General features: G+C 47.3%; 1 protein-coding gene across 1 annotated transcript in view; it reads right to left on the bottom strand.

Annotated features, from left to right (window-relative positions):
- Positions 1-10,603, bottom strand: part of CLPB (ClpB family mitochondrial disaggregase) — a 229,011-nt gene that overhangs the window by 19,393 nt on the left and 199,015 nt on the right. The window contains exon 14 of the mRNA XM_082244581.1: positions 2,514-2,633. Coding sequence (XP_082100707.1) covers positions 2,514-2,633 — 120 coding nt within the window. The remainder of the gene's footprint in view (positions 1-2,513; positions 2,634-10,603) is intronic.

Raw genomic sequence — 10,603 nt, 5'->3', positions numbered from 1 at the left:
GTCAGTTATGCGGTGTGCTCTCCGGCATCTGACACCGGCCCTTTCAAAGAAATCTGTACTGTGATAAGTGTGCAGGCTGCTACCATCAACATCTCCCAGGAAATGCAGATTGCCTGGCTGCAAATGTCAGCGATCTATCTCAAATTCCTAGGAAAGGAAGTGTAATAGAACTTCAGAACATCTCCCCCTCTCCTGTTCTCCCTAGTATAGTGGGGGGGCAGTTCCACGTACCTGGAATCACTAGATTACACGAGGACTAGGCACGTACCTGGAATCACTAGATTACACAAGGACTAGGCACGTGCTGGGAATCACTAGATTACACGAGGAATAGGCACGTACCGGGAATCACTAGATTACATGAGGACTAGGCACGTACCGGGAATCACTAGATTACATGAGGACTAGGCACGTACCGGGAATCACTAGATTACATGAGGACTAGGCATGTACCTGGAATCACTAGATTACACAAGGACTAGGCAGGTACCGGGAATCACTAGATTACATGAGGACTAGGCACGTACCGGGAATCACTAGATTACATGAGGACTAGGCACGTACCGGGAATCACTAGACTACACGAGGACCAGGCAGGTACCGGGAATCACTAGATTACATGAGGACTAGGCACGTACCTGGAATCACTAGATTACACGAGGACTAGGCACGTACTGGGAATCAATAGATTACACGAGGACTAGGCACGTACCTGGAATCACTAGATTACACGAGGACTAGGCACGTACCGGGAATCACTAGACTACACGAGGACTAGGCACGTCCCTGCAATCACTAGATTACACAAGGACTAGGCACGTACCTGGAATCACTAGATTACACGAGGACTAGGCACGTACTGGGAATCAATAGATTACATGAGGACTAGGCACGTACCTGGAATCACTAGATTACACAAGGACTAGGCACGTACCGGGAATCACTAGACTACACGAGGACTAGGCACGTCCCTGCAATCACTAGATTACACAAGGACTAGGCACGTACCTGGAATCACTAGATTACACGAGGACTAGGCACGTACCGGGAATCACTAGATTTCACGAGGACTAGGCACGTCCCTGAAATCACTAGATTACACAAGGACTAGGCACGTACCTGGAATCACTAAATTATATGAGGACTAGGCACGTACCTGGAATCCCTAGATTACACAAGGACTAGGCACGTACCTGGAGTCACTAGATTACACGAGGACTAGTCACGTACCTGGAATCACTAAATTATATGAGGACTAGGCACGTACCTGGAATCACTAGATTACATGAGGACTAGGCACGTACCTGGAATCACTAGATTACACGAGGACTCCATATTAATGGCCATGGGGGAAAGGAGGTAAGTCCATAGTAATGGCCATGGGGGAAGGGAGGGGGGGCGCATATCAATGGTCATATGGGGGAAGGGGGGAGCAACTCCATATTAATGGCCATGGGGGAAGGGAGGCAAGTCCATATCAATGGCCATGAGGGAAGGGAGGCAAGTCCATATTAATGGCTATGGGGAAAGGGAGGCAAGTCCATATTAATGGCTATGGGGGAAGGGAGGCAAGTCCATATTAATGGCCATGGGGGAAGGGAGGCAAGTTCATATTAATGGCTATGGGGGAAGGGGGGGGGCATCTCCATATTAATGGCCATGGGGAAAAGGGGAGCAAGTCCATGGTTTTGGAATGGGATGGCCAACAAGCCCATATAAACAGTAGAGTACAAAAAAACAACCCCTCATGGTCAGTTTTGCTGGACAAGTGTGTCAGCACGTAAAGGTGGAAAAAAAACGAAAAAAAAAAAATCTGAGAAAAAAAAAAAAAAAAAAGACTGAATACTATGTATTACGGGTATCAAAGTTGACCTTGCCCCATTCCCAAACGCCACTTATCTCCGATGCTCTTTAATCCAAGATAAGCATATACTCTTTGCCATTCTTCCAGTGTCCATCCTGTGCCACCACCTTTGCTATCTATGTCACTGAGAGCCAGGTGACTCCTCTTGGTTCCAGCAGCTGCTTACCTAATGAGGCAGCACCAGATTTCATGCATGCGCAGACAGAGATAGGGTGCCATGTCTTTCACATGATGTGGTGCCACAGTGTTAGGAGATCTCTGCCCCCACCCTCTTACGGTACACATCCACAAGGCTGAAGGGCCGTAGGTGCCGAAATCTTGTGAGTTCTCATGACACTATGTCAACAATGTGAAAGACATAAAGCCAGATCGTCATATGTGAATGTGCAAGACATGGCGCTATGATAGATCTTGTGAGAGTTCAGCACCTATGGCCCTGAAGCCTTCAGTGATGCATCCTATGTACTCTAGGGGGCTAGGGTGGGCTACATCACCTTCACCTAGGTGAGGGACAATCAAGTAAAATTGTGAGGCACAAAAGAAATGGATGTTTACAAAAAAGGAAGAAATTCTGTAAGAGGGAGGGAATATTGCAATATTGGACCCCAGTGACTTCTACCATTCTACTGACAATGTTGGGTTATTTTACCTTTTTGGCCCACGTGTTCAGCTCTTTGGAGACCAGCTGGGAGAGCTCAGAGCGGCAGAACGGCAGGAAATAGACGATCTCGTTAATCCGGCCCAGAAACTCGTCCCTCCGAAAGTGAGCCTACAGGACACAAGGAAAGGCTTTAGAGGGAAACAATAATGGCGGCGGGCGGGTCAAGTTTCGTTTTTTGAAATGTATACATTTGATGTTTTTGATTCCCTCCATGGTATACCCCACATGGAAGAAAAATATATTTAAAATATATTTAAAAAAAAACATTTTTTATTTGTCCCAAATACAGTATATTGGAAATATATTGGAAATGCTACAATTTTGGCCATATTCAATATATTTCTAAAACATTTTTCCAAAATATATTGGAAATGTATTTGAAATGCTACAATTTTGGCCCTATTCAATATATTTCTAAATTTTTTTCCCCTAAATATATTGGAAATATATTTTTTTCCATATGGGACTGTACATTCATAATCCCCAACTATCCATCACTTGGAGGACTGTCCCTCTTTCCTCCTCAGTTGTCCATCTCTTTTGGTCTGATGTATAAACCTTATCTACTTAACGACCGCCCGCCGCAGTTTTACTGCGGCAGACAGCCACTGCTGCGCGAACCGTCATAACTGTACGTCAGTCGCCCGCCTGCAGCTAGGGGGCGAGCGTGCACCACCACTGCAGCGAGGACTCCGATGCACGGGGCAGGCAGCTCCGACTGCGCAAACTGATGTAGGACGTCGGTCGCACGCCTGGTGCTAGGGGGCGAGTGCGTGCTGCCGGCGGCGCACTCCCACCCCCACTAGGCAGCGAGGACTTCTAAGCACGGGGCAGGTGGCTCCGATTGCCGTCTGACACCCGCGGTCGCTCCCCGCTGAGAGATGGACGGTCTGCTATTGTAAACACAGCAGAACGTTCTTCTCCCTGGAATGATCACAGAGCGCCTGTGATCCTTCTATATAGGAACACAGGTGTCTATGGTCATTTCACATGCCACACCCCCATACAGTTAGAAACACACCCCTAGGTATACATTTAACCCCTTGATCACCCACTGTGGTAACCCCTTCCCTGCCAGGGTCATTAGTACAGTAACAATGCTATTTTTAGCACTTATTACAGTAGTGATGTCACTGGTCCCCCCAAAAAGTGTCAAAAATGTCAGTTAGGTGTCCGATCTGTCCGCCGCAATGTCTGCAGTCCCCCTAAAAAAACAAAAAAAAAAATCGCAGATCGCCATTTCTAGTAAAAAAAAAAAAAAAAAAAAAAATGACAGAAATCTTTCTCCTAGTTTATAGACGCGATAACTTTCGCGCAAACCAATAAAAATATACTTATTGTGATTTTTTTTTTTATCAAAAATCTGTAGCAGAAAACAAATTGGCCTAAAATGTTAAAAAATTTAGATTTTTACATTTTTTTTGGGGAATTTAATATAAAAAAAGTCAAAAATATTGTTATTTTTGCAAAATTGTCGCTCTTTTTTTGTTTATAGCGCATGATCAAAAAAATCGCACAGGCGATCAAATACCACCAAAAGAAAGCTCTGTTTGTGGGAAAAAAAGGACGTCAAATTTGTTTAGGTACAGCGTCGCACGACCGCGCAATTGTCCGTTAAAGTCACGCAGGGCCGAATCGCAAAATAGGCCCTGGTCAGGAAGGGGGTAAAATCTTCCGGGGCTTAAGTGGTTAATAGAAAAAACACACATACTCACCTCCAAGCTGCAGCTGTCCCCCCGCTGGCTCTAGGACCGAGAACTGTGCAATCACATGACCGCTGATCACGCAGTTCTCGGTCCGGTCTGAGCAAAGAGCAGTGACTATCAGTCACCGCTCTCCACTCTGTCCCTCCAGTGCTCACTGGAGCATCGGCTGTATCTGCATGGAAATGTGGCTACTTTATTGTTGTCCCTCTATTACACACTGAGCATGTCACCCAGCCGCAGTCCCTGTGCTTCCATACTACCAGCTTTTATCTGCAGCTGAAAGTCCTTAATATCAATTTGGATAAGTGTATCTGAGTAGCAGTAGCAGCAGTATATGTAATTGTTGTTTACACACACAAGACGGTTCCCGGCGTGGGCCCGGCCTCATGGAGATGCGGTAATTCCATCAGGAACAGGCCAGGATTTCTTTTACCCTCGGGGGCCATGACATCAGCAGCAGATACCAGAAAACTGAATTAACTGGCTGCAGGCTGAGCCACTCTGGATACTGTCTGTCATACCGCCGCACAGCGATCGTCTGCTACTCTCCATCAACGAGCATCATACTGAGAGAAGGACAGGGCCCTGCGATCATACAGAGCAGGAAATATATTCAATGTAATAAACTTCTTTATTTTACTGATTTATCCAACACCAACAACACCCCAATGTCCCCCCCCCCCCCCACAGTCACACACTATTATTATTATACATTTATATATCTCTGACATATACCGCAGCGCTGTACAGAGATCACTGAGCCAGTCACATCAGTCTCTGTACCAGAGGAGCTTACACTCTAATGTCCCCCCCCTACAGTCATACACTATTATTAATATTATACACTGCTCAAAAAAAATTAAAGGAACACTTTAAAACCAGATCAGATCTCAATGGGGTAAAATCTTATGCTGGATATCTATACTGGTATGGACTGGGTAATGTGTTAGGATCTATACTGGTATGGGCTGGGTAATGTGTTAGGATCTATACTGGTATGGACTGGGTAATGTGTTAGGATCTATACTGGTATGGGCTGGGTAATGTGTTAGGATCTATACTGGTGTGGACAGGGTAATGTGTTAGGATCTATACTGGTATGGACTGGGTAATGTGTTAGGATCTATACTGGTATGGACTGGGTAATGTGTTAGGATCTATACTGGTATGGACTGGGTAATGTGTTAGGATCTATACTGGTATGAACTGGGTAATGTGTTAGGATCTATACTGGTATGGACTGGGTAATGTGTTAGGATTTATACTGGTATGGACTGGGTAATGTGTTAGGATCTATACTGGTATGGACTGGGTAATGTGTTAGGATCTATACTGGTATGGACTGGGTAATGTGTTAGGATCTATACTGGTATGGACTGGGTAATGTGTTAGCATCTATACTGGTATGGACTGGGTAATGTGTTAGGATCTCTACTGGTATGGACTGGGTAATGTGTTAGGATCTATACTGGTATGGACTGGGTAATGTGTTAGGATCTACTGTATACTGGTATGGACTGGGTAATGTGTTAGGATCTATACTGGTATGGACTGGGTAATGTGTTAGGAAGGAAAGGATGCCACATTGTTTGATGGAAATGAAAATTATCACCCTACAGAGGGCTGAATTCACAGACACCCCAAAAATCAAAGTGTAAAAATGATGCAGCAGGCTAGTCCATTTTGCTGAAATTTGATTGCAGCAACTCAGAATGGTCCTCAGTAGTGTGTATGGCCCTCACGTGCTTGTATGCATGCCTGACAACGTCGGGGCATGTTCTTAATGAGACGATGGATGGTGTCCTGGGGTATCCTCCCAGATCTGGACCAGGGCATCACTGAGCTCCTGAACAGACTGAGGTGCAACCTGGCGGCATCGGATGGACCGAAACATAATGTCCCAGAGGTGTTCTATAGGATTTGGGTCAGGCGAGCGTGGGGGCCATTCAATGGTATAAATTCCTTCATCCTCAAGGATCTGGCTTCATACTCTCACCACATGAGGCCGGGTATTGTTGTGCACCAGGAGGAACCCAGGACCCACTGCACCAGCGTAGGGTCTGACAATGGGTCCAAGGATTTCATCCCGATACCTAATGGTAGTCAGGGTGCCATTGTCTAGCCTGTAGAGGTCTGTGGGTCCCTCCATGGATTCGCCTCCCCAGACCATCACTGACCCCCCACCAAACCGGTCATGCTGAACGATGTTAAAGGCAAGCATAATGTTCTCCACAATTTCTCCAGACCCTTTCCCGTCTGTCACATGTGCTCAGGGTGAACCTGCTCTCATCTGTGAAAAGCACAGGGTGCCAGTGGCAGACCTGCCAATTCTGGAGTTTAATGGCAAATGCCAATCGAGCTCCATGGTTCCGGGAGCACAGGGCCCACTAGAGGACGTTGGGCCCTCAGGCCACCCTCATGAAGTCTGTGTCTGATTGTTTGGTCAGAGACATTCACACCAGTGGCCTACTGGAGGTCATTTTGTAGGGCTCTGGCAGTGCTCATCCTGTTCCTCCTTGCACAAAGGAGCAGATACCGGTCCTGCTGATGGGTTAGGGACCTTCTACGGCCCTGTCCAACTCTCCTAGAGTAACTTCCTGTCTCCTGGAATCTCCTCCATGCTCTTGAGACTGTGCTGGGAGACACAGCAAACCTTCTGGTAACGGCACCTATTGATGTTCCATCCTGGAGGAGTTGGATTGCCTGTGCAACCTCTATAGGGTCCAGGTATGGCCTCATACTACCAGTAGTGTCACTGACCCCCTCTATAGGGTCCAGGTATGGCCTCATGCTACCAGTAGTGACACTGACCCCAGCCAAATGCAAAACAGTCAGAAAAGATGAGTAGGGAAAAAAAATGTCAGTGGCCTCCACCTGTAAACCATTCCTGTTTTGGAGGTTGTCTTATTGTTGCCCATGTAGTGCACCTGTTGTTAATTTAATTAACACCAAAGCAGCTGAAACCAATAACAAGCCCCTCTGCTACTTAATTGACCAGATCAATATCCCAGGAGTTTACTTGAATTGATGCTATACTCTGATTAACCACTTTACCACTGGAGGATTTTGCTGTCTTACGTCTGGGCCACTTTTTGCGATTCGGCACTGTGCGACTTTAACTGACAATTGCGCGGTCGTGCGACGCCGTACCCAAACTAAATTTACGCCCTTTTTTTCCCACAAACAGAGCTTTCTTTTGGTGGTATTTGATCACCTGTGTGATTTTTACTTTTTGCGCTATAAACAAAAAAAGAATTAACAATATTTTTCAAATTTTTTTATATGAAATTCCCCCCAAAAAATGTAAAAAATCTAAATTTTTTTAAATTTTTGGCCAATTTGTTTTCTGCTACCTATGTTTGGTAAAAAAAATCACAATAAGCGTATTTTGATTGGTTTGCGCAAAAGTTATTGCGTTTACTAAGGGAAAGATTTCTGTCATTTTTGGTGTTTTTTTTTTTTAACGAGTAATGGCGGCGATCTGCGATTTTTTTTCTGCGGGACTGCGACATTGCGGCGGACAGATCGGACCCTTGACTGACATTTTTGGGGGTACCAGTGACATTACTGCAGTAATCAGTGCTATATAAATGCACTGTTACTGTAAAAATGACACTGGCAGGGAAGGGGTTAATTTTTATTGGAGAGGGAGGGGTTAATGTATGCCTGGTGCTTACTAAAATGTGTGGGGGGGAGGTGACTGAGTGACACAGGCACAGATCGCAGGTTCAACTATGCTGAACCCTGCAATCTGTCACTGCCTGTCACTTAGGAGATCCGCCCGCTTTGTTTACACAAGCGGGCGGATCTCCAGACTCGATTCCCCGACGATCGGGGAAGAGCAGCTGCGATTGCCGCTGCTCCTCCCCTGGCCCGACTCCCGCTGTGACTGAATACAGCGGGAGCGAGCCTCCGGCGGCGCGCGCGCACCGCCGAGAAAGCGGAATGTCTGGTGACGTAGGTCTACGTCGCCAGACGTTATCGAGCCACTTTGCCGCAGTAGTGCTCTAGTGAGCAGTGCGGAAGTAGTTAAAAAGTGTTTATTTTTTTTTAAGTGTACATTTAAATAGCTCTGGTGTGGTGCCAAGGACAGAGCTCGCCCAGAACGGGTTAACAGTCATAGTTGTGCCATGCAGTCTTGGCACCATGAGCCAAAGAAATACCCGCATGTAACTTAAACCTCTGAATCAATTTGCTGTCTATGAAATGCCCATTAATTGGGTGCCCTGTGCATTAGGCGCTCTCCAACATTAACTGAGAATTAATTCTGCGGACATCAACCACTTGGAAAATCAGATTTCGGTTATGAGTGGTGGCTGAATTGGGAGGTGTCCAATTCCACCGTGCGGAGAGAAGGTAGAAAGGCATCCATTCTGGGAGGAGAATCTTCATTTCCACACAGCCAACCTTTGCAATGTGCGGCCAATAACTCTGGGAAATTCCTGCAGGTTTCAATAAGACTAACAACTCCCTCTTCATAGGACCCAGCACTTCCCTCGTCATAAGGCCAATGGCTCCATAAGAGGGCCAATAAGTCCTTCGTCATAGGGGACAGCAGCTCTTTCTTCATGGGGCCAGTGGCTCCATCTTTATAGGGGCCAGCTGCTCCTTCTTCCTGGTGGCCACCAGCCCCTTCTTTCTGGAGGCCACCAGCCCCTTCTTTCTGGAGGCCACCAGCCCCTTCTTTCTGGAGGCCACCAGCCCCTTCTTCGTGGGGGCCAACAGCCCATTTTTCATGGGGGGCAGCAGCCCATTTTTCATGGGGGGCAGCAGATCCTTCTTCATGGGGGCCAGCAGCACCTTCTTCATGGGGGCTAGCAGCGGCTTCTTCATTGGGGTCAGCAGCTTCTTCTTCATTGGGGCCAGCAGCTGCTTTTTCATTGGGGCCAGCAGCTTCTTCTTTATTGGGGCCAGCAGCTTCTTCTTCATTTGGGCCAACAGTTTATAGAGACAGCAGCTCCTTTATCACAGCAGTTCCCTCAAAGGGCAGCAGCTTCCTCGTCAAAGGGCCAACAGAAAATTCCTCATTATCACAGCTCCCTCATCATAGGGCCAATGGCTCCATCTTCATGGGGGCCAGTTGCTCCTTCTTCATGGGGGCAAGCGGCTCCTTCATGGGGGGCCAGTGGCTCCTTCTTCATGGGGGCAAGTGGCTACTTCATGGGGGGCAGCGGCTCCTTCTTCATGGGGGCCAGTGGCTCCTTCTTTATGGGGGCAAGCGGCTCCTTCTTCTTGGGGGCAAGCGGCTCCTTCTTCATGGGGGGCAGCAGACCCTTCTTCATGGGGGGCAGCAGACCCTTCTTCGTGGGGGGCAGCAGCTCCTTCTTCATGGGGTCCAGAAGCTTCTTCTTCATTGGGGTCAGCAGCTTCTTCTTCGTAGGGGACAACAGTTCCTTCTTCATAGAGCCAGCAGCTATCTCATTATAGAGACAGCAACTCCATCACAGGGCTAGCAGTTCCCTCAAAGGGCAGCAGCTTCCTCATCAAAGGGCCAAAAGCAAATTCATCATAGCACTAGCAGCTCCCTCATCATAGGGCCAATGGCTCCATCATTTGGCCACCGGCTTCTTCTTTATATTGCCAGTGGCTCCATCACGGGACCAACAGCTACCTTTTCATGTTTATGGGGCCAACGGCTCCTTCTTCATGGGGACCAACTGCCCCTTCTTCATGGGGGGCAGCAGCCCCCTTTTTCATGGAGGCCAGCAGATCTTTCTTCATGGGGGCCGGCAGCTTCTTCTTCATTGGGGCCAGCAGCTTCTTCTTTATTGGGGCCAGCAGCTTCTTCTTCATTTGGGCCAAAAGCTCCTTTTTCATTGGGGCCAGCAGCTTCTTCAAAGGGGTCAGCAGTTCCTTCTTCATAGAGCCAGCAGCTATCTCATTATAGAGACAGCAGCTCCTTCATCACAGGGCCAGCAGTTACCTCAAAGGGCAGCAGCTTCCTTGTCAAAGGGCCAACAGCAAATTCATCCATAGCACTTGCAGCTCCCTCATCATAGGGCCAATGGTTCCATCATTTGGCCACAAGCTCCTTCTGCATAGGGCCAGTGGCTCCTTCACCATGGGACCAACGGCTCCCTCTTCATGTTTATGGGGCCAACGGCTCCTTCTTCATGGGGCCAATGGCTCCTTTTTTATGTTTATGGGGCCAATGGCCAATTCTTCATGGGGCCATAAGCTCCTTTGTTATGGGGGCCAGAAGCTCCTTCTTCATAGAGACCTTCAACTCCTACATAATAGGGGCAGCAGCTCCTTCTTTGTAGAGCCAGCTCCTTCATAATGGGGTCAACAGCACCATCATCATAGTTTCAAAAGCTCTTCCATCATTTAATTTTTTTAAAGGATATGTATATCATTTTGCAAATATTTATA

The sequence above is a fragment of the Pelophylax lessonae genome (genome assembly GCF_965119305.1).
Source record: "Pelophylax lessonae genome assembly, chromosome: 2".
In the NCBI taxonomy this organism is placed as follows: domain Eukaryota; kingdom Metazoa; phylum Chordata; class Amphibia; order Anura; family Ranidae; genus Pelophylax; species Pelophylax lessonae.
The sequence above is the reverse complement of the archived record's forward strand: the minus strand, read 5'-3'. Positions and strand labels throughout refer to the sequence as shown.